Source organism: Perca fluviatilis, chromosome 4, assembly GCF_010015445.1.
Source record: "Perca fluviatilis chromosome 4, GENO_Pfluv_1.0, whole genome shotgun sequence".
NCBI lineage: Eukaryota > Metazoa > Chordata > Actinopteri > Perciformes > Percidae > Perca > Perca fluviatilis.
In genome coordinates, this window is record NC_053115.1 from 44244929 (window position 1) to 44272294 (window position 27366).

A 27366-nucleotide genomic window follows, 5' to 3' on the forward strand; every position below is an offset into this window, starting at 1 on the left:
TACATAGATTAATCTACAAGCTGTATTGCCTAGCAAGTGCTCTCTTCTGTCTTCTCATTTAACATTAGTCTAGCCTTCCAGCTAGGTAAACATTCAAAGTAATCAGAGAAAACAGAGTGATGGTGCTATGAGGTGGAAAGCTGTGGCATGCTTGGGAGGCTATTCAAAGATTTTGCTGACAAATTCTATTCTATCTTAATGTAGAATCTGCTACGTATGCATTCCACATGATACATTGCGTGGATTGTATTTACGGTCATATAAATAGTAGATACATGTGAATACACGTAGTAAATGTAATGGTGTTGTTGATGAGTGGTATTATGTTATGCTAATATTATTTCATATTTTAAAATGTCCAGATGCACTCCAGAAATGTTTGCAGAAACCCCCACCTCCTGAAGAAAGCTCAGCTGACCCCCCCAGGTTCACCTCTCTCTGAACCTTCTAAGTTTATTTAGTTATTGGTGGTAGTAATAGTAGTACTTTTAGTAGTAGAAGTAACAGTGGGCTATAAATGCCTATTAATAAAGCTATACAAATCTGTTATAGTTCAAGATTATGTAAATACACTCAAAATATGACCTCACACTTCCATTCATTGTAAAACTACGACCTTTCAACCTCAGAGAGAAAACCTGTCAGTGTATTGCCTATTGCCATCATGTATCTGTATTAAGAGATTAATATTAATTGTGTGTATTTGCGTTCAGGTGAAGGAGCAACAGACACACCCGGCCCTGCTTCTACACCACAGCCTGCAGACCCCTATCCTCCACAACAAGTTGTGATATCCATGAGTCCGTCAGGGGGGGAACCTATTGATCCTGCTGACTGGCCAACCCTGTCATATCATACCGATCCAGATTTCACCTTTCCCAAACAACAGGATGGACCAAGGATAAATCTTATTTTCATTTATTTGGCAGGGACAGCGCAGAATGTATAAATGAGGGGCACATTAAAGCCATATGGCTAATTCAGCTGTGGTGGAGGTTGTAAAGTTCCAAAGTTACTAAAAATAAAAATGTTCTGAGACGATTATATTGCCTGTAGTTCATGTATCAAATATAAATGTACAGTATAATACATACAACATAGTGTACCTATGATGTATATCAGAATGATTACATGAAATGGATGTGTTTTAAAGTGGCCCTAGGTGGTGGTGGGGGAGGGGGGGCAAATCTCAGTGTAGGGCAGCCAATGGGCTAGAGACGGCCCTGTGTGTCTGTAGGTGTATGTGTATGTGTTTTGTTTTGTGTGTGTGTGTGTGTGTGTGTGTGTGTGTGTGTGTGTGTGTGTGTGTGTGTGTGTGTGTGTGTGTGTGTGTGTGTGTGTGTGTGTGTGCGCGTCTGTGTGTCTGTGTGCATGCGTGCATTTCTGTGTTGATAAATCAATGTGAGCTCCTCACAGTTGTTGTTAAAGAGACGTCCTGAGTAATGTTGAGAGTGCAACTTGAAAAAGGTGAAAAGTAAAACCGGAACACATAATTCATCCGCAGATAAACACCAGGAAGGGTTGACTTTTGTTGACGGTAAAATGGATTAGCAGGCAGAAAGGAAACAGAGTTTTTAAACAATAGTTCTATTAAAAATACTAAGTGTTGTACTTTGTTTTGTTTTTTAAGTTAATGTTTGTCTTAGGTTTTGCAATAAATTCAAAAATATAAACCGGTATGTCATCATGATGGTTTGTAACATTGGTTTCTTTTTTAAGTTATTGTTGCATTTCTTACACTGCACCGTCACTTTTATTAGCGTGCATGTTAGACCCATCTTACTGTAGTTTAGCTGTTTTATACTCTCTGTAACAACTGTTTGTAACTGTACTTTATGGTTTTGTGTAGCTGCCTAAATGTGATATATAAACAGCTGCCTAGCTTTGTATAAAAAGTTCATGTTCCAGATTATTTAAATCTGATCAGAAATAAAGATGAGCTTTAATCAAAAACTGTGTAATGTGTGAGCGGTCTCAGTTGACTGCAGGTAGCCATGTTTATCCCCTGGCCGTGATTGGTTCCTTCGTGGATGTAACGTGATTGGTTCCCTCGTGGATGTAACGTGATTGGTTCCCTCGTGGATGTAACGTGATTGGTTCCGGTGTGTTTACCTGGCAGTTCCTCCATGCTGTTGGCGGGGCTGAAGTAGTTCTTCAGAGCGCTGTACGCGTTCATCGCCACGTTGAGATAAAACTCCGGAGCGAAGGCGAACAGAGAGCCGGTGCTGTCAGCGTGTTCGATGGTCCGAATACAGACACACAGCAGCCAGTACACATCCAGCATCTTCTCCTGGAGAGACAGGCAGAGACAGACAGACAGTTAGAGAGACAGACAGACAGTACACATCCAGCATCTTCTGCTGGAGAGACAGGCAGAGACAGACAGACAGTTAGAGAGACAGAGAGAGAGACAGACAGACAGACAGTCTGCGTTCTAACCTCTGGTGGATTTGTGAGGACTATGGTTAACTGCTCCTCAGATCTCTGCAGGGTAAATCCAGACAGCTAGCTAGACTATCTGTCCAATCTGAGGTTTCTGTTGCACGACTAAAACTACTTTTGAACGTCCACATGTTCCACCAAAACAAGTTCCTTCCTGAGACTATTTAGCAGAGGCACCGTGGCTCCATCCGGAGCTTAGCACCACCCAGGATGATTGTGATTGGTTTAAAGAAATGCCAATAAAACAGAGCAGGTTTTTCTCCCATCCAGGAATGCTGTGTAGACTAGCCAGACCCTCCTCCGCAGCGCTGTGGAGGAAGGTCTGGACATGAGAGACTATTATATACATGATATATATTTGTAAATGATGAGTGGATCACCTTGGAGTAGATGGTGGCGTTGATCCAGGCCAGTCTCCTGCTGAGATGGTTCAGTTTCTCTGCAAACACCTTCTGGCTTTTCTGCAGCTCGTCCAGGATGTCTGCTCTCTGAGGAAACAGGAAACAGGAAACAGGAAGTACTTTTACTAAAGTAAAGGATCTGAATACTTTGTCCACTGCTGTTTGGGGTCTGTGGAGTCTCCTCTTAAAACTTAAGAGTTAAAAACCTTCCTCTGTTTGTTGGCGGTGTGGCGGTGTGGGCGGTTATCAAGTCAAACAGGATTTTGTTTGTTGCAGATAATTGGTCGAAATGTGTTGTGTCTGAGCCATGTGTTTTTTGTTGTTTGTGTTTATGTGTTGTGTGTGTGTGTGTGTGTATTTGTTGTATGTGTGTGTGTGTGTGTGTTCTTGTTCAGTATGTGTTCTGTGTGTGTGTGCTGTATGTAGGTTTTGTGTGGTTTGTGTATGTGTTGTGTGTGTATTAATTTTTTTTTTTTGATTTTTTTTTGGTATGAATGTTTGTGTCCGTGTGCACCTGTCTTTGTGTTGTGCATGCATGCATATCTGTTGTTTTTTGTGTATGTGTGTGTTTGTATGTCTGGTGTGTGTGTGTCTCTGTGTATTGACAGTCTTGTGTGTGTGTGTGTGTGTGTGTGTGTGTGTGTGTGTGTGTGTGTGTGTGTGTTGTGTGTGTGTGTGTGTGTGTGTAATAACTGGTCGAGCTGTCGGCCTGTTGTGTCGCTGTTGTGTCTGTGTGTGTGTGTGTGTGTGTGTGTGTGTGTGTGTGTGTGTGTGTGTGTGTGTGTGTGTGTGTGTGTAATAATTGGTCGAGCTGTCGGCCTGTTGCGTCACTGTGTGTGGGGGTACATTCATCTGTTACGCTTTAGTTACTAGTTACTTTAGTTACTCCACTACATTCATCTGTTACAGCTTTAGTTACTAGTTACTTTAGTTACTCCACTACATTCATCTGTTACAGCTTTAGTTACTAGTTACTTTAGTTACTCCACTACATTCATCTGTTACAGCTTTAGCTACTAGTTACTTTAGTAACTTACAGCTTTAGTTACTTAACTAGTAACTAAAGCTCTAACAGATGAATGTAGTGGAGAAACTAAAGTAACTAGTAACTAAAGCTGTAACAGATGAATGTAGTGGAGTAACTAAAGTAACTAGTAACTAAAGCTGGAACAGATGAACGTAGTGGAGTAACTAAAGTAACTAGTAACTAAAGCTCTAACAGATGAATGTAGTGGAGTAACTAAAGTAACTAGTAACTAAAGCTGGAACAGATGGATGTAGTGGAGTAAAAAGTCCAATATTTCTCTCTGAAATGTAGCGGAGTAGAAGTACAAAGTGGCATGAAAAGAAAAGACTCTAGAGTAAAGTACAAGTACTATAAAGAATTGGCTGGGTCTTACCCGTGCGGGACAGCGAGCGATCTTCTCCTCGGTGTCCTTCAGAGCAACGGCGTATTCGTGGACATCGTCTGCAACCACCACCATCTGGGAGAAGAAAGGAAACACACGCATGTTCTGCTGAGGTTTTTCATGTTTTCGGTGTGTTCTGCAAATATATAGGTTACACAAGTGAGGCAGCAGGACTACCAGAAACCAAGGAAACAACGTAGTTTCACTCCAAAAACAGTGTCAAAAAAGCATTGAAAAAGAATCTGGAAAAGAGTAAATAAAGCTTCAGAAAAAGCGTTGAAAAAAATATCGAAACCGCAAAAAAAGCATTTAGAAAACCTGTTAAAAGCGACAACAACAAAATGTTGAACTGTACAACCGGAAACGCTTCACTCGACTCAGAGCATCAAAAAGTGTTTCCAAGAGTCCTGACCGAGCGCATCTAAATATGACGTGATACTAAGTTGGTAAATAAAACCCTTTGAGAAGATTCTGTAAACTGCAAAGGGTTGTATTTACATCCAAGAGAAGATTCTGATGAATTCTCAAAATATTCAACTTTTTCTATTATTCAGTCCCAACCACTCTGAGGTTCTTTGTGTTGTGTTGGTAAATGTAGAAACCGACCTTTCCCAGCTGCTGATGGACGCTCAGGTTGTACATCATCACGATGCCGTCAACGATCTCCAGCAGAGACTTGTCTGCCATTGGCTGCTCGGGCTCCTCCGGCGGTCGCCCCAGCAACAGGCCGTCGTTACCATGGCTACCCTCAACTTCAGTGTGGAGGGACACAAGAAAATAGAGAGGGACAGGACAAGCATGTAAAAAAAAAAAAAAAGTGTAAAAACATTTTAAAAAAAAGCCATTTAACCTGTTGTCTCCCGTCCACCACGAAAAAAAACCTTTGTTGTTTACGTTGGGGTTTTTTTCAGCACTTTGGTCACTTCTTTCATGTTTTGGGCACTTTTATTTGAAGTTTTTGGCGGGTTTTTTGTAGGTATTTTTTCATTGTTTTTGTTGCTTTTCCTAACGTTTGTCATTTTTTTTTTACATTTTCAGCACTTATATCGACGTCCCATATTTTCTGTTATAAAAAAACTTTGAAAACGGGTCACATTTTTTTTACATGAATGGATTGTATTCATATATTGCTTAAACTATAACTTTTTCAACATAATATGCTATGACTATGACTCCTGTTAGGATCTGACAGTATACATAAATTGATGCGTTCAGGGACTCACTGTCGTCCTCGGTGCGGTGCTCCACGGCGAGCGTGCGGACCTTGACTTTCTCCGGCTGGGTGGGGGGGCGGCGGGGGGTCATGAGGCTGACGGCGGCTGTGCTCAGGAAGCGGTTGGCTCGGCCCAGAGTCGGAGAACTCAGCCAGCTCGGCCGCGCCAAGGCTCCGCCCATCGCCGCTGCGCCAAACGGCCGCTGGACATAAAACACGGGCACACATTGAAATCATCATAAACACATAAACATCTGTCAAATCAGGAGCTCCTAAACATCTGGTGTTTAATCAGAAATATTCACTGGACATTGAAATGTTTTGTGTCAGCGTTAGAAGCAATAAAGCTTGACTTTGACTTAATAAAACAGACACCTGAGCGGCGCCGCTCTCCTCGTCTTCGTCCAGGTCATCCATCGAAGCGCTCTGGATCTCCGCCGGGTCGATGATGATGTTCGCTTTGCTCGCCAAGTCATCTGGTAGAAAAACACGCATCACGTTACAACAATAGTTCACTTTCATCCCGACACACACGTGGAGATACCAACCCTACGCCGTAGCCTGACGTCACCTCTCGAAAAATGTAACTACACGTCGCAGCGACGCACGCCACTCGGCCGTGGCTTGGTAGCGTTGCATTCCCCCCCCAGACTTCACTTCTCCATAAACAACATGACATCAAGGAGAGGGTTAACTTTTCCTGCTCCAGATTATACACCGTGGTCAGAAAGAACAGGGGAGACACACACTCACACAGACACACACACACACAGACAGACACACACACACACACACACACACACACACTTAAATATTTGCATTAATTAACAGCTCAGGGAAAAGGGGTCTCATAGAACAGTGAGCACATGCACTACAATATTCCACTATTTCATATCTGATTTTGATTCCGGTCATGTAAACAGCATATTCGTTTGGATATTCGGAATAAAACCTGTCTCTGAATTTAGCATTTTCTCATAAAGACGTGTGTGATATGTCGGTAGTAGTAGTCAGGTTTTTAGAAGCATTCTTTGGACATGTATACAGCGCATTTGGATCCAATCACACGCTTCAGTCAGCTGATCGATAAACGAGTTAACAACAGATGACATCATGAAGCAGTGCGTGTAAATGGCTGGGATCAAACCTGATTACTTACAGAGACACACACACACACACATTGATCGGGGGGGCTGCAGAAAGGAAGAGTCAAAAACGGCAAAAAAATGCAAAAAACTTAAAAACAAAAAAAGGTTTAAAAAGAGCAAAATATGTCAACTAAAAGATCAGAAAAGAATTACTATTAAAGCGTTGATAAAAGAGTCAAAAACATAAAAAGAGGAAAAACACGTTTCGACATTGAAAAAAGCAATTGAACTATCGAAAAAATATTTGCATTTTAGTCGCTCTTTTTCAACGAATTTGACGCTTTAATAAAACATGCCCATTATTAATTCCCAGAGTCCAAAGTGATCCATTCAAAATGCTTCTTTTATTCAGAGACATAAATCACAAACCCAAAGATAATCAGATGAACGATAATGAAATGTACGTTAACCGTGACTCACTGTCCTTTGCTTTCATGTTGGATTTTTGTGGTTGGACATGTAAGGTCAAAACCAGGGCTGCAACTCATGTCTGTCACTTATTCATTTTATTCATCTATAAAACCTTTATTTAAATGTGTGTCTGGTAATTGAAGAGAACACAGATTTAAGGAGGCTTCACTTACAGACCCAGAAACCTAAGACGTGTTTTTCATCATTCTTGTTCCTTTTTTTAATGTTTTTGACATTTTTTGTCCCATTTTTTTGACGTTTTCCTGCTGGAAACTAGACTTCAGCTTTACTTGGGCTTCACTTTTCTGACCCGGAAGTTTCTTCTTGTTTTGAGAACTTGGTTTTGAAGTGTTAAACAGCTGGAAGGAAGCTGATGCAAAACAGACTTATTGTGAAGTCCTCAGCGGTAAACTTCCTCGCTGACGGACTGGTGATGAAGCGGCCTTCCTCTGAGTGACGCTGAGAAACAGCTGATTTCTTCTCGGCTCAGCAGTGATCGATTCCTCTGGCTCGGAGTGACAGCGTTTCGCTCGTACAGCGAGTCGGCTGAGCCAATATCGACCCACATCACACACCTGCTGACACGCAGCGCAAGAGCAACAGAACTTCTGCACAGAAACCTTTCTATGTGTGGCGCAACACACACACACACACACACACACACACACACACACACACACACACCTAGTACCAGTGGGAGATTGAAGTAATCTGACTTTATGTCAGCAGATTGCCCATTATTAAAGCACTGGGACATGTCTGCCTGTTACAACCTCTGTGAATAAAGACAGACCAACCTTTGAGTGTTTTCTTCAGGTGGGACAGCAGCCCCCCCAGTCTCTGCAGGTCAAAGTAGTCCACCTTCCCGTTGTAGAAGAGCTGGGGAGGGACGTACGCCTCTGGAGACGGAGACACAGAAGCACAGAGGATTAGGAATACACACACACACACACACACACACACACACACACACACACACACACACACACACACACACACACACACACACACACACACACACACACACACACACACACACACACTAGGGTTGGGTACCGAAACTCGGTGCCAATAGGGAACCGGTGCCGACGTAAACGGTAGTAACGAGACCGAATAAGAACGAAAATTTCGGTGCCTCATTTCGGTGCTTGACTTCGGTGCATGTAACGTTAGCCTACCTTTAGCTAGCAGCTGGATTAAACAGCGGTAAAATGCTGACAGCTAACGTTAAACAGTGTAAAGTGTGACTGGATTTCACTGTGGAGGACTTCAACAGCGGGATGTAACAGTCTGCTCTGCAGCGCAGCAGCAGCTGCCGTTGTCGCAATTCATAGATATACAGTAGTAGTACTAGTAGTACTAGTAGTACTAGCAGTACTATGTTTATATGGTCGGAATGAAACAACACAGTCGGTGCGTTCACTTGCAGCTGCAGTTGTCGGAATTAAACAACACAGACGGTGCGTTCACTTGCAGCTGCCGTTGTCGGAATTAAACAACACAGACGGTGCATTCACTTAAAACAGGTAGCCTCGTGGTGCATTCACAGTAATTGTAAAATACCCTTTTCCCATCTGGGGTTCAACAGCAATTTACTGGTGAAATAACTTATTGTTATTGTTATAGTTATTACATTATTATTAAATCTTTAATTTTGACCATGTCCTTAGCAATAAACAAGTCACTGACTGTTGTTTACTACCCTTATTTTTTTTCTTATTTTTTTTTTTTACTTTATTGAAAAGTACCGATTCAGGCACCGTTTAGGCACCGGAACCGTTTTAAAAGTATCGATTTAGCACCGGAACCGAAAAAAAAACAAACGATACCCAACCCTAACACACACACACACACACACACACACACACACACACACACACACACACACACACACACACACACACACAGAGAGAAAGAGACACTTAGAATAATAATCTGAGCCTGTCAGTGGCAAAAATAGCACTTTTAGTGGATTTAATCCTGGACCTGGCCTGTAGACCTGGTCACAATTTGGTGTTGGGGGAATTTCTCACTTGAACTGAGTTAGTGGGTCCCTAGACATGATAAATCACAGAGGTGCTCGTCCGCATAGTCCGCCACAAATTGTATAATGGTCCAATCAAATCTATCTTCTTTGTTTCTGAATGTTAATACACATGTAATACCCATATTTTGACTAATTATGGTATGTGGAATTCATTTCTGATATTGTTATGACCATATTGGGTGATTGTTTACCTTAAAAGGTCATGGTTAAGGTCATTTTCCTATTCTGAAGACCTTGGCCATAACTTGGCCATTATTAGGAATAAAAACCAGATGCAATAAGTCTAATTCTACTAAATCTGACATTTAACATTCATTGCTTCAAGGTTCTGGCCTGGATGATGCATTGGTGGAGTGTGAAGTGTTTGGACCTGGTGTGATAGAAAAGGTGTTAAATGGTAGTCATTATGTCCGGGTTCTCACTGGGATGCTGATTGTGGAGGATGTGATCAGGTCGCTCCACTGGGAGATGTTCTGGCAACAAGAGGACAAAGCAGAATATCCAGTGCTAGCATAAGTAGATGCACTGCACACTACACTGGCTGCAAATCAACATTGCCCAGAGCAGTTTGAGGACTTGATTGAACAAGTGCAGAAGTTGAATCAGGACTTTCTGGATTTTGAAAAGGAATGTGAAGTGAAGCCAGAGCTCTGTCAATTTTTTGGAGTTTGGCTGAAATTGATGGCCAGCATAAAAAATGCTGTAGTCTCCGAAAGAGAAGGAAACTGGAACCTACACATGGCTACTACAGAGGATTCTATGCTAACCTTTGCAGAATGTGACTGCATAAACTGCCTTCGTCATGGCTCATGATATCTTGAACAAATCAAGGTGCTAGAGTTCACACATCCTGAGCTCTACCGGCACTTGTCTATAGGCCAGTGGGTTGTGCAGGATCACGCTGGCTGGTTCTGTGCCGTGGGAGGCGACATGAAGGTCGAGCAGACCATTCAGCGAGTGTCAAAGGGTCCTGGAGGTCACCATGTAGTAGGAGCCACACACAATGCAAATGCTGTAGCAGAGTTTGAGCTCTTGCTCCATGAGATTGGGATGATCACTGATATCCTCAACTTTCTCACCAACAACCACACTTTGAAACAGACAGAATGCCGTCTCCTGCATGCATTGAGCACCACTCGCCGCCTTACATTCAACCAAAATGTTTCAAAGCTGCTGGACTTTGTGCTAGAGCGGCAGAATCCATGCCTGTTCCACTGCACAATCTGCTCACCAAGCAGGCTGTCGACCGAGGTGTTGATCCTCGCTTGCTCAACTGTCTCCAAAATGGGAAGCATGTCTACTGCTCGTACAGGCAGGAGAGGTTAGTTGAGAACACCAAGAAAATTAGCACAACTGTATCAAAGAGGAAACTACCTCAGTTCAACGAACAACCACAGAAGACACAGACAGTATCAGTATGAAGGAGCAGAATTTAGTCTCATCCAAAGACGTGGCCGAGGCGCATAGGAGTATGGACATTGCTAAGGAGAGGGACATGAGTATCCGGCAGATACTTTCTCATGATGTACTTTCAGCATCTCCCCTGTTTGATGGTGACCTTACTCCATACTTCCAAGAACTCGGGATGAAGGAGATCTGGAAGCAGTATGGCACTGGTGAAAGGCGGCGAATGCTTCCACTCCATCAAGCAGTCTCTTGTCTTGGACCGTCACTGTCAAAGACATATCCTGACTAGAGATGACTGTATGAGCAAAGTGGGGACAAAACATGCTACTATGGCTTCTAGCCAACTTTGGAGAGGCAGACACCTTGACAGAGCAAGATGCAGCATTTTCCAGGTCAACTACAACAGCTAAGACATTTGATGACTTCAGGTTAGAAATCTACACCAGTGTAAGTGCTGGAATTGATGCTCTCCTTCCCACAAGTAGTGGGATCAGAGGCCACATCCAACAAGGGGCTTTTCTGGTTCATACGGCATACCACTTGTTTGCAACAGCCAAGGACCCCAAAGCAAGACTAGAGCCAACGGAACATGGATGGAAAGAGCACTTTGGCACACTCCTGCCATCAAAATGTCTAAAGCCCTTACCACAAAGTCTGCTTAAAGTATGTAAGTGTGCAGGCAAGTGTGACGATCGCCGATGTGGCTGTCATGCTGCTGGAGTTTCATGCACCGTATTCTGCCATGGAAAAATTGAAAAATCATCCTGAAAAAAACCTATCCCACTAAAATGCATGCACACACACAGTATACTTTGAGAGAAATCAGACTATATCGTGCACTTTTAGTTAATTTGGTATGTCATTTGTATCACTTTTATAGCTACATAGTTTTATTTGCACCCAATAGTTTTATTTGATATCATTGTACTAACACCCAATTAAAATACAAGTTCAAAGGGGATGTTTATGATTGTTATGTTTCTTCTCTTCATGTCTTGTTATAATTAAAACAAATCATTGTGACAATAAAAAGTGAGTATAAAGAAAATAAATCTTAATCTAGTTATTGAAAAATTCAATTCAATTCAATTCAATTTTATTTATAGTATCAAATCATAACATAAGTTATCTCGAGACACTTTACAGATAGAGTAGGTCTAGACCACACTCTATAATTTACAAAGCCCCAACAATTCCAACAATTCCAGTAATTCCCTCAAGTAAAATGATGTTGACATTGACATTTCAATGACAAGATGATCCTTAATGTTAAAAACAATATTAGCAATGAATGTTAAATGTCAGCTTCAGTAGAATTAGACTTATTGGATCTGGTTTTTATTCCTAATAATGGCCAAGTTATGGCCAAGGTCTTCAGAATAGGAAATTACCTTGATCATGACCTTTTAAGGTCAAAAATGAATTCCACATACCATAATTAGTCAAAATAGAGGTATTACATGTCTATAAACATTAAGAAACAAAATAAATTGATTTTCATCATAGCCGATGGCGGCCATATTTGATTTAACAATTGCACAATTCGTGGCACTGTGGCGGACGAGCACCTCTGTGATTTTTCATGTCTAGGGACCCACTAACTCCGTTCAAGTGAGAATTTCCCCCAACACCAAATTGCGAACAGGTCTACAGGCCAGGTCCAGGATTAATTTAGATTGAAGGTGTGCCATTAACTCTAAATGGCTTAATATTGGACCAATGTCAAAGATTGTTGTTCCCATCAGTCACTTAGACACAGATACAAGAGGAAAAGGAATTTGAAAGCTCCCCTTCGAAGCTGTACGATGGGAGTGGAACTTGCTGTACCTTCACTGCTGACGCTGCTCGGACTCTTCCGGCTGCTGTCGTCCCAGCTCGCCCTCACCGCCGTGATGAGGCGGTGCAGGAAACACACCATGTACTCAGGGGGACACAGGGCTGTGGGGTGCTGAGCGCACACACACACACACACAAGTCTGTTATATAAACTGATAAATCAGCTGAAACGTTGTCGGTACCAACTCAGTTAAAAAAAAAAGCCTTTTAAATGCTACAAGGTTTTTGACAGAGACAGAGAGAGAGACAGAGAGAGAGAGAGAGACAGAGAGAAAGAGACCGAGAGAGAACTAAATTCTTACCCCTCTGTTGCTGGCATTTTCTTGGAGAAACTTCCTGAACTTATTGAGGAAAATGTAACGCGAGGCTTCTCCCTGAGAGACATGAATGAAACATCAAACATTGCTGATTGGCTCCGCTTCATAATCCAGTCTTATACATAGACAATATAAAGTATTTAATATACTGTATTAAACAGTCTTATGTATAGACAATATAAAGTATTTAATATACTGTATTAAACAGTCTTATGTATAGACAATATAAAGTATTTAATATACTGTATTAAACAGTTTTATGTATAGACAATATAAAGTATTTAATATACTGTATTAAACAGTCTTATGTATAGACAATATAAAGTATTTAATATACTGTATTAAACAGTCTTATGTATAGACAATATAAAGTATTTAATATACTGTATTAAACAGTCTTATGTATAGACAATATAAAGTATTTAATATACTGTATTAAACAGTCTTATGTATAGACAATATAAAGTATTTAATATACTGTATTAAACAGTTTTATGTATAGACAATATAAAGTATTTAATATACTGTATTATACAGTCTTATGTATAGACAATATAAAGTATTTAATATACTGTATTATACAGTCTTATGTATAGACAATATAAAGTATTTATTGTACAGTCTTATGTATAGCCAATATAAAGTGTACGTACCGTAGTTTTGTCTTTGTTATTGAGCAGCAACTTGAGGATCTGAACCTGCAACTCTTCCACCACTGAGAGGAGAACAGACAGATCAGCAGGAAGTAACAGCGCCAATACCTCCAAGTAACAATTATCTGTTATAGTAAAGTACTTCTACCACAATGTCAATAAAAGCACCAAAGATAAAAAAGTATCAATTAAGCATCCAAAAAGTACCAAAAAAAAAGTGTTAAAAAAGCATCAAGAAAGTATCAATTAAAGTGTCAAGAAAACTATCAAAAAGCATCCAAAAAGCGTCAAAAAATGTATTTAAAAAAAGTGTGTAAAAAGTGTAAAGAAAGCGGCAAAAAAGAATAATGTGTAAATACAACATACAACATTACAACAGAGACACTGGGGAGAGTTTTAGGATCCCTGCTGTGTGTAATCAAGAGAATAAAGAGGGTTAAGGGCCATCCACACCAAGAACGATAACTATAAAGATATATTTTTAAATATGGTTCTAACGCCACAACTATAACGACAATGACAGTGTATCGTTGGGATCACTTTCAGAGAGGTTTGATGAACGATAGAGACACTGACAGCCAATCAGAATCCAATATGGAACGACAAAGAGATTTCTTTTTTCCTACAGGTGCAGTAGTGGCGTGACGTGACTATTCCAAACGCTACGGCGCGCCGATCCTTCAGCTCTCTGCGTTTTGGTAATTTAAACATCAGTACTTGAAAGTATGTCTCATGTCCCAGAAGCCCCTGATAATTCAGATTTACTGTGGGTGGATCTTGTGTTTTGGATGTTGTTATCACACGGTCAGTGTTTTTGTTCTGGTGCTCTGATCTCCGGCTCTACTGTATATAGCGCTGTGCGCCTGCTGTTGCCAGGCAGCGGGTTCCGCGTCCCAGGGACCACCAGCAGACATTTTTGGTTCCTAAAAATGTACCTGAATCCACGAATCTAGGCTACAGGATATAACTTCAAACATTCCTGTAATCTTACGTCCCAGCGTCTGCTGTACATTATGTATTATTATCAGCTGGAGCGTGCAGTGCGTGCGCGTCTGGCGGCACACTTTACAGAACGTTATGGTTCTTGGTGTGGATGGGTCTTTAGATTCAGAATAAAGTGAGACCTTCTATCCTCTTCTTCAGTCTCTGGCAGCCTCTCTCGTATGCTCTCCGTCTCAGACGCTCATCCGCACTTTCATCTTTCGGCTCTCGCTCGTCTTTCCCCTGGGAAATACAAGAAAGAGAAACAAACAGACTTGTTACTGTTCAGCAAGTCTGGTATGGCCACTTCTACCTCCACAGCGCTGCGGAGGAAGGTCTGGCTAGTCCACAGATGCATTCTGGGATAGGAGAAAAACAGGCTCTGGTTTATCAGCATTTCTTTAATCTTATTTTGGGGGAACGTGTGCGTAGAGAGGCGAGTGTGTCTCGCTCGGAGGATGTTTCCAGAATCTACCGGAGTTTAGAGAAAGAGGAAGGTAACGGTCATGTGGCCGAACAATACCCTAAATAAAACTACCTCCTTATAATAATCATATTAGGAATTATTATTAGTTTCTTAAAATATTACAACTTTTTGCATAAAAATAATCTTGTCAAATATTCAGACTTTTTTTTAAATGTGTGTGTGTGTGTGTGTGTGTGTGCGTGTGTGTGTATGCGTGTAAGAGTGTGTGCATTAGAGTCCGGATCGGGCTCTAATGTGTGTGTGTGTGTGTTGTGTGTGTGTGTGTGTGTGTGTGTGTGTGTGTGTGTGTGTGTGTGTGTGTGGTAAGTGGGCAGAAGAGAGATAGAAAAAGAGGAAGCAGACATGTTGTAAATGCAACCGGAGCAGAGTTGGTGGTTATTCATGTTCTAACGTGGGCCCTGAGGTAACCAGTCTCTCCATAAATTTCTTAATGCCTGTCGGGCTCGGGCCGGGTTCGGACATGGCTCTGTCAGACGTGGGCCACGCTCGGACAGAAAAATTCGGCCCGATCCGGACTCTAGCACTGAGCTCTCTTAAAAGGAGCCGCAGCACCATTTTACAACAAATTCCTTATCGCGCTGAAGTGACCGAGCCCGACCCGACCCTGACCATCATTTCTAAATATCTGTCCGAACCCGGCCCGGCCCGTTGGGTACCGTCGGGACACGTCGGCCTCGGGTCGGGTATCCATTCCTTAGTGTGCATGCGTGCCTGTATGTGTGCGGTTGGTGTGTGTGTGTGCCTTTTTTCTTATAATATATCAACTTTAGGCTTGTTAATAAATCTCAATGTTCTCTCGTGTACGTACGTTTCCTCGTTTGTTTTTCAACAGGGCCTGAGGTGAGTGAGTGTTACCTCCTTGTCGAAGTGTGTGGGCCACCAGGTGGTGGGGATCAGCTCCTCGAGCCCCGCCTCCTTCACCCTCAGAGGAGTCTTGATGTAGAAAAACACCACGGAGCGCAGAACATCAAACGTGACCCGCCACCGTTAAGGAGAACACTGGTCATATGCATACTGTCTATGGTCATATGTTTCTACACTTTAAAACGCCCCACGCACAGCTTTCTCCGTCTGTGTGTGTGTGTGTGTGTGTGTGTGTGTGTGTGTCTGTTTGTTTTAATCATAAAACATTGTAGAACAGTCTTGAATTAGAAAATGATGCAATAGTTGTTCCAGACTCATCAGTGACAACAGAAGGATATAAGACGTTGTTGAGCAGGTACTTCCTGGACTTCTCGTGGTGCAGGATGGCCGTGGTCAGACGCAGGTAGTGGATCTGAAACGGAAACCAGATCCGTGAAAACATCAGACAAACAAAGATCCACATGTGGAGTTTATATTCATTTTGTCAAATTGCATATTTGAGCTATTTCATTTACTTGAAATGGTAACTTTGTTTGTTTTCCAACCTGGACTGTCTGTCTCCATGTTTGTGTGTCTGATGGAACAACAATCTCTGAAACTGGTCCAGTATTAAACCAGAACCAAGCTGTAATGTAACCCTACAGGACTAATGTTCAGCAGCAGTTAGAGTCCCTAAAAGTTCTGTTGTTACTGCTGACAGACTCACATTATTATTCTGATAACATTATGGGATGGATCCCTACAGAGATAGACCTTTTAGTTAAAGAGTAAGATCCTTTTAGTTTAACATGAAACAGCCAACAGGCCCGAAATCACCATCACAAATTCCACCAGACTCCATGTAAATAATCAGGACTTTTCTCATCGTAAAACACACTTCATTCAAAGTGGACAGAAACTAAATCAAACTACCAAAAGCCGTCTTGGTTCATCTTTCCACTGTTCCAACAATCACCACTCTGGTTTGGTTGAAATAAACCCTTAATTCACCCATTTACATGTGGAGATATGCTGCTCTATACACGCTAAAAGTCCTGATTATTTACATGGAGTCTGGTGGAGATATGCTGGCTCTATACACGCTAAAAGTCCTGATTATTTACATGGAGTCTGGTGGAGATATGCTGGCTCTATACACACTAAAAGTCCTGATTATGGAGTCTGGTAATTCACCCATTTACATGAATAGACTGACTGACTGATACCTGGAAGCCGAGGTCGGGGATGATGGGAGAGAAGCGGTACGCTCTCAGCAGAGACATCATCAGCTGCTTTAGACACTCGTTCACTTCATAATCCTGCAGACAGACAGACAGAGAGACAGAGAGACAGACAGACAGACAGACAGACAGACAGAGACAAAACAGAGACAGACAGACAGACAGACAGAGAGACGAGAAGTCAGAAAGTTCAAGTTAAAATTATGTTTCAGTTAGACTTTGGGTGGAGTTGTTTTAAACCTTGTGCAACATTTTTGGCTTCTAAATGTTAAATTTTTCGATACTTTTGAATGTGTTAATGTATCACATAGACAGTTAAAGAAATGGACGCAGTGACGCTGTAGACTTCAACAGAGACCAGTGAAGGATGTCAGAAGTCTCTTTCCCGGTGCTGGCTGAGCGTTACTGAGCAGCCTCCAACTGAGCTTGAAGACGTAGATGTGACGTGAGCAACCTGTCTGAAAGTGTGAAGTCTTCTGGTAGCTGTGCCGAGAGAAATCTCAATCATTCCCAATCTTACAGAGACGGAGAGCATGAGTAGGAGCTGTCCATGAGCGCAGGAGCAAAACCTTGCTGAAATATTTGGTTCCGATGCGTTCATGGACTCTCTGTGGGCTTCTCCCTGTATGATGCCTCCACGTCTCCCCTGACTGCCTGTGAGCTTCTCCTGTACTATACGGTAATTCCTCTACTGTGTGACAGTAAGTCTCGTGGTTATGACCCAATCGTTAGCCTATTGTTATAAAAGCGTCTGCTACGGAGCCATAACGTGAGCTACAAGGTAATGGAGCCTTTTATACATTGTCGTGTTTCTTTAGAAATAAACAACGGACAAATAGAATCTTTAAACGCTTCAGATGTAAAGTTATTCTCTGATGAATGAATGGGAATCAATGGGATGCTAACGGGAGGTGATGGCTTGGTAGCATCAACATGTCTCCATAGGAGCTACGCTTTCCAGACGCTTGATGTAACCTGATGCACTAAAACCATTTAAGAAGCAGAAAACATTTCCACGAAGAAAAGCTTTCCATGGCGTTCTTTGAAATACTCTCCAGTATCTAAGCCATTGTTGTGTTACGTTGTGTGTGTGTGTGTGTGTGTGTGTGTATATATGTGTGTGTGTATATATTGTGTGTGTGTGTGTGTGTGTGTGTGTGTGTGTGTGTGTGTGTACCTCCATGAGCAGCCAGAACAGATCCAGCAGCTGCTGTATGAGTGGGTGTTCATCTACCGACCCCCCTCCCTCCAGAATCCCCAACAGGAAGTTCATCAGCACGTCCTCCACCAGGTACACTTTACACTGTAAAATACACACAATAAGGTACACTTTACACTGAAAAACACACACACTTTACACTGTAAAAAATACACAACCAGGTACACTCTGAACTGTAAAAAACTGACACTTTACACTGTAAAAGCCCCACACACAAGCAGGTAATAAAGCCCCCCATTTGCTGTGGAGAAGCTTCCTCCAGCATTAAGTGGCTGAATCTCCTGACCTCTAGAATAATAATAATAATCCCTCAGCAGACTGGAACTAAAGAACTGAGTAACAGAGTCAATGAACCAACACCGACTTAGTTTTAGGTTACAGCTGTTTTCAAGACATTGCCTGTTTTTGGTATTTTCAGCCAGGGGCGTTTCTAGGACTTGAGTAGATTCGGGGCTTAGCCCGGACCCATTTAAATAAACTGAACGCAATGTAAAACAGCAAAAGGCTTGTTAATAACAGTGTATGTTCATTTTAGCTTCCAGTTTGTAGATCTTAGTTAGATGGCACCAACATTTGGCCTAATCATAACTGACCTGGCAACCCAAAGCCAAGGTTTTGTTTCCTGATTTGTTTGGTGACTTATGATGAGGGGTGTGGGGGTCCACCCCCAGAAAATATTTAGCATTAAACACTTCATTTCCTCAATTCTGGTGAATTTGTATGCACCTATTTCTACCTTTTTCTGAATCAATTTATGCTGGAAATATCTTTATGTAAAAGGGAAACATAGATTACAATCCAAATATAAAAACATAATGGAAAATATTGCAGTAAGGCTCTCAGGCATTCTGTATTGCTTTCAACCATTTATTCTCCTTTGGCTCGACTTTTCTAATTCTATCTGAGTCAGCACACATGTAGCCTAGGCATCATTTACTCCTCCTTCCTGTTTTGCGTCTCTTATTGGGGAAGTACCCTCCTTAAATGTACATATGACCATTATTCACCTCAATGATACATTCATTCATTTTAATGTATTAATAAACCCCTGGACTGTAATATTTCAGATGTTTGAGCAAGATTTCTGCTCATGCCCAAAACTTTGTGTACATTCAAAATATATCTGTGTTCTCTGAGATTTGGAGGATTTTGAGAAAAATAAAGTTATATACATATATAGGCTATTACAAGAATAAAGTCACTATATTTCAGAAAATAATCCACCTGCACCATAGTCTGCTGTGCATCACGTGATTGCTCTGCTGATACGGTAGATCTCAGACCTCCTGACAGACTCAGAGCCCCGTTTGGGTCTCTGGTCTCTGAATGAGAGAGTTTAGGGAAGTGGCTGAACGCTGCTCTACATCGGAGGTGGAAAACCCAAACTATGGCAGAAATACACGGAGCTCAAACGCAACACATCTGCCGCAGCATATCGACAGCTGAGCATGTCCTTTATAAACCTGAAGCTGCACAGACCACGGAAGGCGCGCTGCTCATCTCTATTTTTACAGCGAGAGAGGACACTAAGAGACCCACAGGTCTGCTTCAGAGCGCCGTGTGTTTGTGTCTGAACCCTAGACTGGAAACATCATGTCACAGGAACTTCAAACTAAATCATTAGTATTGCCCTCCTAAAGTTTGTGTTGATGGCCTCAATGTATTAGATTTAGCTTTAATTTCTCCGAAAATTACACCTTTCACAGCTTTCCTCACTTAGAGACGGTTGCTAGGTGATACCAACAAATACGGCATGATGGTCAGACCCCGCACGTAGCTGCCCATTCTATTCGCCTCGGAAGAATAAACTGGACAAAGTTACAGTTCTACCATGAGTTCTAGCACAATGAAATAAGGCAACTTATAATTCAGGGGGTTTACATAGGCTATTGTCCGGTTTTACATTTGTCAATCAACTTTTCAAAATACATTCGGGGCTACACTCAAAACATTTGGGGCTGAAGCCTCAGCAAAATCGGCTGATGCCGCCTCTGTTTTCAGCTCATCCCAGAGTCCCTGAGAGAGGTGTTCCCTCTTGCGTGTTTCTAGTTTCCACCACCAGATGGAGCCAGAGTTTTAAAATCTAAACACATTGTGACTTAACAGTGTGTGCTGTCTGTGCAATACCTTCATCAACAGACATCTATCTGATGTTATAATCACAAACTGTAGAGTCACTGACGTTACTGCAGGAACCAAACTTGACCTGATGACGCTTTCAAAACTGAGTTTAAGACCTGAACAACTATACTGCGTCTGTCCTTTAACCATGTTCATCACTGCTTTACTCTGAGGCCACAAGGAAACATAAACAATACAGAAAATAATCATTTCCTTCGCATAAATACAATACGTTTGCACCATAAATTGATGCAGAAAAGGCACAAATTGTTGCATAAGAATTCACCAGAATGCACAAAATGAAATGTTGAAACCAAAGCTACACCCTTGCTTTCACATATCACACAACTACAAGAGCAGAGAAAGGAAGTAGTTTTACCATGAGTGGAGCGAAGTGGTTGAATATGTGAGCCAGAGTGATGAGGACAGTCGGTTCTCCGTGAAGTCTCCACGCCGCACTGTCCTTCTCCACCAAGCGCTCGTCCTGCAGCAAGACAGAACAAACACGTCCCGTCTCAACGGTCCTTCACATGGGACAGAAACATGAAGACAGAACAAACACGTCCCGTCTCAACGGTCCAGAACACAAACACCCATCTGAGGCTCCAGCTCCACCGCTACGTTTTGGTTTAAAAAGGAATATCTTCTGCTACGTTTCCCTCTCTCATTCCCCCTGCTCTGGTGTTTTCCCCCTGTCATTCTCTGTCATTTCCCCCTCTCATTCCCCCCTGCTCTGGTGTTCCCCCTCTCATTTCCCCCTGCTCTGGTGTTTCCCCCTCTCATTCCCCCTGCTCTGGTGTCCCCCTCTCATTCCCCCCTGCTCTGGTGTTTCCCTCTCATTCCCCCTGCTCTGGGGTGTTCCCCTCTCATTCCCCCCTGCTCTGGTGTTTCCCCTCTCATTCCCCCCTGCTCTGGTGTTCCCCTCTCATTCCCCCCTGCTCTGGTGTTCCCCCCTCTCATTCCCCCTGCTCTGGCGTTTCCCCTCTCATTCCCCCCTGCTCTGGTGTTCCCCCCTCTCATTCCCCCCTGCTCTGGTGTTTCCCCCTCTCATTCCCCCCTGCTCTGGTGTTCCCCCCTCTCATTCCCCCTGCTCTGGTGTTTCCCCTCTCATTCCCCCCTGCTCTGGTGTCCCCTCTCCATTCCCCTGCCCTGGTGCCCCCTCTCATTCCCCCTGCTCTGGTGTTTCCCCCTCTCATTCCCCCTGCTCTGGTGTTTCTGAGCCCCTAAACCGGAGACATTAGGAAACACTTTTGACCCGTTCTGGTTCTGAATCTGCGGGGTTGTGTTTCAGTCTCAACGGCTCCAAACGGAGACCTTTGGCAAAGCCGACACAGACGCCAACATTTCTCCTCCTGATTGGGTCTTATCGGTCACGACTGTCTGATGCACGCTGAAAAAGACTCCCCGCCTATTCAGAGCCAGGAAAAACGCTGCGCTCTCATCCTCCGTTACAAACCTCTGCAGCAACTGTTCCTACCTGAGTATCGATGGCGGTGGAGAGGACGTTCTTCATGTAGCCCAGCAGTTTCTGAGCCTTCATCAGGTCTGCAGTGGGGGGGTTCTGGAGGGGCACGTAGCCATCGACAGGGTACGTGATCACACTCGGGTTAAAGACAAACACTCCACAGGTACACAGGTTAGAGACAGACACTCCACAGGTACACAGGTTAGAGACAGACACTCCACAGGTACACAGGTCAGAGACAGACACTCCACAGGTACACAGGTCAGAGACAGACACTCCACAGGTACACAGGTCAGAGACAGACACTCCACAGGTACACAGGTCAGAGACAGACACTCCACAGGTACACAGGTTAGAGACAGACACTCCACAGGTAAACAGGTTAGAGACAGACACTCCACAGGTACACAGGTCAGAGACAGACACTCCACAGGTACACAGGTTAGAGACAGACACTCCACAGGTACACAGGTCAGAGACAGACACTCCACAGGTACACAGGTTAGAGACAGACACTCCACAGGTACACAGGTTAGAGACAGACACTCCACAGGTACACAGGTCAGAGACAGACACTCCACAGGTACACAGGTTAGAGACAGACACTCCACAGGTACAAAGGTTAGAGACAGAGACTCCACAGGTAAACAGGTCAGAGACAGACACTCCACAGGTACACAGGTTAGAGACAGACACTCCACAGGTACACAGGTTAGAGACAGACACTCCACAGGTACACAGGTTAGAGACAGACACTCCACAGGTACACAGGTCAGAGACAGACACTCCACAGGTACACAGGTCAGAGACAGACACTCCACAGGTACACAAGAGACAGACACTCCACAGGTACACAGGTCAGAGACAGACACTCCACAGGTACACAGGTCAGAGACAGACACTCCATTCCACAGGTACACAGGTCAGAGACAGACACTCCACAGGTACACAGGTTAGAGACAGACACTCCACAGGTACACAGGTTAGAGACAGACACTCCACAGGTACACAGGTCAGAGACAGACACTCCATTCCACAGGTACACAGGTCAGAGACAGACACTCCACAGGTACACAGGTCAGAGACAGAGACTCCATTCCACAGGTACACAGGTCAGAGACAGAGACTCCACAGGTACACAGGTTAGAGACAGAGACTCCACAGGTACACAGGTTAGAGACAGAGACTCCACAGGTACACAGGTTAGAGACAGACACTCCACAGGTACACAGGTCAGAGACAGACACTCCACAGGTACACAGGTCAGAGACAGAGACTCCATTCCACAGGTACACAGGTCAGAGACAGAGACTCCACAGGTACACAGGTCAGAGACAGAGACTCCACAGGTACACAGGTTAGAGACAGAGACTCCACAGGTACACAGGTTAGAGACAGACACTCCACAGGTACACAGGTCAGAGACAGACACTCCACAGGTACACAGGTCAGAGACAGACACTCCACAGGTACACAGGTTAGAGACAGACACTCCACAGGTACACAGGTCAGAGACAGACACTCCACAGGTACACAGGTTAGAGACAGACACTCCACAGGTACACAGGTCAGAGACAGACACTCCACAGGTACACAGGTCAGAGACAGAGACTCCATTCCACAGGTACACAGGTCAGAGACAGAGACTCCACAGGTACACAGGTCAGAGACAGAGACTCCACAGGTACACAGGTCAGAGACAGACACTCCACAGGTACACAGGTCAGAGACAGACACTCCACAGGTACACAGGTCAGAGACAGACACTCCATTCCACAGGTACACAGGTCAGAGACAGACACTCCACAGGTACACAGGTCAGAGACAGACACTCCACAGGTACACAGGTTAGAGACAGACACTCCACAGGTACACAGGTCAGAGACAGACACTCCACAGGTACACAGGTTAGAGACAGACACTCCACAGGTACACAGGTCAGAGACAGACACTCCACAGGTACACAGGTTAGAGACAGACACTCCACAGGTACACAGGTTAGAGACAGACACTCCACAGGTACACAGGTCAGAGACAGACACTCCACAGGTACACAGGTCAGAGACAGACACTCCACAGGTACACAGGTTAGAGACAGACACTCCACAGGTACACAGGTTAGAGCTGTAAAGGATATCTGAGCGGTCTGCTGCCAAAGTTGAAAGCCACCGACTCTTTAAAGGAGAGGCTGATGGCGGGAAAGTAAGCGACGCCCGGACCCATCTTAATGTTGGTGAATGCCGTTCCCAGAGACTGGCCGTTCCTGAGAAGACACAGAGGAAATACAATACACATGTAGGGTTGGCCATCGAGAACCGATTCCTACTTGGAATCGTTTAAAAAAAAACGATTGCATCGGAATTGTTTCTTTATTGGAATCGTTTGGAGGATTTGGTTTCAAATCTGATCATGGTTTCCAAATTTAACATGCTTTAACATGTTTTGGGTTTCCGTAGCGACCAGGTGCTTGTTGTGTTGCAGCCTTGGAGCACAGTAAGCGGTGCTCTAGTGTGGCTTTATTTTACATTGAAAAAGCCCTGTCAAACTGCAACCCACTTTTGAATCAAAATAAAACTTTCCTCTCATTTGTGAAATAAGCATGTGACCCGTTTCAACTCCACCCCTCAAAGAATCGGAATCAAGAATCGTTAAGAACCGGAATCAAAAGGAAGAATCGGAATTGGAATCAGAATCGTTAATATCCAAACGATGCCCAACCCTATACACATGTCTGAGAAACGTCTCCCTGGAAGATGGAAACCCTCAGAAACCTTATCCATATACAATATACTGTATAAGCACAGTGTTTTCCCTATCTTCGAGGAAGAGTTAGAGGAGTGTATTTGGCGGGGAGTTTAGGCGTCCTTTCTCTTTAAAGCGCCCATATTATGCTCATTTTCAGGTTCATAACTGTATTTTAAGGTTGTACCAGAATAGGTTTACATGGTTTAATTTTCTAAAAACACCATATTGTTGTTGTACTGCACAGCTCTCTCTCACTGCTGTAGATCCTCTTTTCACCTGGTTTCTGTTTTAGCTACAGAGTGAGACCTCTTTTCTTCTTCTTCTTCTTCTGTACTATCTTTGATTGCACTTGCACATGCTCAGTAGTTCAGATGTAGATCATGTCAGCTAGCTAACTCTAGAGACAGTAAAAGAAAGGCTGTTTCTCCAACTTTGGTCAGTTACAAGGCAGGATTAGCTGGGAGACTTCTAAATGAGGGCGCACATGGAAGTAGTTCTTTTGTAGATTATGGTGAACTTGTGTGTGTTGTAGCAGTGCTTTGCTATTGAGAACGACGTAGCATGCTAGCGTTAGCATTAGCGTTAGCATGCTAATGCTAACGGTTAGCATGCTAACGAGCTAACGGTTGTGGTTAGCCAGCTCATTTTGGACTGTGACGTCACAGTCCGAGCCGATTTTGAACAGCTCACCAGGAGACTGAAGGCAGGACACATTCAGAAACTGTATCTCACTCAAAACAGCATGGATGGATTTTTTTCAAAGTTTGTATGTGTGTGGAAGCACCAGAGACACAAAAGAACACCCCAAATCCCAGAAAAAGTGATTTTTTCATAATATGGGCACTTTAAAAACAATTTCCCTAAACATTTTGTGTCTCTTTGTAATCGTGTTAGGTCTCTGTGGTCATTTGGCGTCTCTTTGTAGTCGGTTTGTGTCTCACTTTGGACCGTTATTATCACCATATCTGTGTCTAAAACATTGGAAAAGCTAAAGCAGATAACACATAAATAATTAAAAAGCTAAAGACCAAACTTAAAGCTAAAAAAGTCCAACTAAAATCATTAGATGTGAGAAAACTCTTTTTACATTCATTTGGTTTAGGTGCATGTTTTCTGTATAATAAAAGCTGTGCGGTGGATCCTGCTCATGCTGATGTAAAGGCCGTTCATGTGGATTTAAAAAGGTAAGTGATAACTATTTAACCCTTGTGTTGTCTTCCCCGCAACTTTTTGTTTTTCTGGGTCAAAATGTAAAAAAAATGCCAACGTTTTGGTCGTCTTTTTTCACACTTTTGTCACTTTTTTAGAAGTTTCTGTCAATATTTTTCTGCGCTTTTTTTAAGCTTTTTCCATCTTTTTGTCACTTTCCCTTACGTTTTTGAAGATTTTCCTTACGTTTTTGAAGATTTTCCTTACGTTGGCACTTTTTCCGATGTTTTTAATCACTTTTTTGACATTTTGTTCCTACGTTTTTCAACGTTTTATACATTTTTCTTTACATGCTATAAAATTGAATAAAACACCCAAATTCAATGAAAGTAGTGAACTGATCATATATTTAACTTGTGAAGAGCGTTGTAGAGAACCATCCACGTTATATTGGTTGAAAGAAACCCACATTCCTGATGTAGAAACTTTTTGAAAATGGGTCAGATTTGACCTGACGACACCAGGAGGGTTAAAGAAACGTTCTGGATCCGCCAGGCTGAAGGGGAAACAGTGCATGTAGATGTACTCACAGACAGAAGGTGATGGTTCCTTCATCCAGGTCAATCAGACAGCTGACGATGTCTCCGGCCGCCCACGACTGGCACATGATTGGACAGACAAACCGCCATCAGCACAGAGACAAAACAAAGACCAACCAATATGTCTTGGGTTTAAATTCTGTATCGATGTTCACCTTTCCGTAGTTAGTGGTCGTCACGTTCCACTTCCTCACTCGGTTTCCATCGTAAGCATACGAGTCGGGAGTGTCGCCGACACCCTCCTGAGAAAACACACACACACACACACACACACACACACACACCACTGTTTTAGGTTGTACTACTACTGCTACTGAAATATTAAATATGTTTATTACAGATTACCTGAGTGTGTGTGTGTGTGTGTGTGTGTGTGTGTGTGTGTGTGTGTGTTGTGTGTGTGTGTGTGTGTGTGTGTGTGTGTGTGTGTACCTCCTGGTTGAAGCGACAGTTGAGAGTGCACCAGCCGATTTGCATCAGACCCTGAGAGGAGATCAGAACCTCGTAGGCCCATTTCCCTGCAGACACAAAACAAGAAGAAAGAATCAATGTTTGGTATTTGACATGAAGGGATCCTTCCTCTCTTAGGCTTATTGGTTGTTTGTGATGTACAGTACCTTTATAAACACATGTGGTGGCTCTGATGGAGCTGAAGTTGCTGTGGCCGATGACCTAAAGCAGAAACAAGAGAGAAGGCGGGTGTTATTGCCGTGGTTACAAGTTGTACACAGTGGTACAGACACATCTGGACTCAAGTTTATGATACAACGTGTTGGAAGTGTTTTAAGACTCTCTCCCTGTGAGAGGAAACCTTCACATGAACTCTGCAGCGCCAGCAGCTTTGTCTTTACAAATATAATAACATATTTAATAGGTTGTCTTACCCCGAGCAGATCATCATCTACGAACAGAAGTCCTTCGAATCCGCTGGTGTGATCGAGGACGACGGGCTGAGGACCCAGACGGCCTTCAACAGCCTGATCTAAAGAAACACAGATTCAAACAGCATTAAAAGTACAATATGTATTGCCCCTGACCCAGAGCTGGCACTCTTTGGGTGATCAGAGAATGCTCTCAGGTACTCGCCTGAGATACAACAAGCACTAATGCTTGGCATGGTTGCTCCAAAGAAAATGATTCTCCTGGACTGGAAGTCCCCCACCTCCCCTTGCTTTCGAAAAATGTGTTTTTGTGACACCTGGCCATGTAGGTAACGGCAATATTCATTCATT

The 27366-nt window shown here is 43.1% G+C and overlaps 1 protein-coding gene across 4 annotated transcripts in view; it reads right to left on the bottom strand.

Moving 5' to 3' along the window:
• The window catches only part of LOC120557074 (E3 ubiquitin-protein ligase RNF123), a 124627-nt gene that overhangs the window by 74629 nt on the left and 22632 nt on the right, over positions 1-27366 (bottom strand). For all 4 annotated transcript variants that reach the window (XM_039797097.1, XM_039797096.1, XM_039797098.1 and 1 more), the window contains 23 exons: positions 27019-27116; positions 26752-26806; positions 26567-26652; positions 26290-26376; positions 26126-26193; positions 23779-23904; positions 21654-21768; positions 20556-20660; positions 18014-18139; positions 16822-16914; positions 15955-16028; positions 15608-15725; positions 14409-14508; positions 13285-13346; positions 12617-12688; positions 12306-12426; positions 7822-7923; positions 5841-5941; positions 5476-5668; positions 4859-5004; positions 4244-4327; positions 2823-2930; positions 2113-2290 (listed from right to left, as the gene is read on the bottom strand). In XM_039797097.1, the coding sequence (XP_039653031.1) occupies positions 2113-2290; positions 2823-2930; positions 4244-4327; positions 4859-5004; positions 5476-5668; positions 5841-5941; positions 7822-7923; positions 12306-12426; positions 12617-12688; positions 13285-13346; positions 14409-14508; positions 15608-15725; positions 15955-16028; positions 16822-16914; positions 18014-18139; positions 20556-20660; positions 21654-21768; positions 23779-23904; positions 26126-26193; positions 26290-26376; positions 26567-26652; positions 26752-26806; positions 27019-27116 (2418 nt within the window). The remainder of the gene's footprint in view (positions 1-2112; positions 2291-2822; positions 2931-4243; positions 4328-4858; positions 5005-5475; positions 5669-5840; positions 5942-7821; positions 7924-12305; positions 12427-12616; positions 12689-13284; positions 13347-14408; positions 14509-15607; positions 15726-15954; positions 16029-16821; positions 16915-18013; positions 18140-20555; positions 20661-21653; positions 21769-23778; positions 23905-26125; positions 26194-26289; positions 26377-26566; positions 26653-26751; positions 26807-27018; positions 27117-27366) is intronic.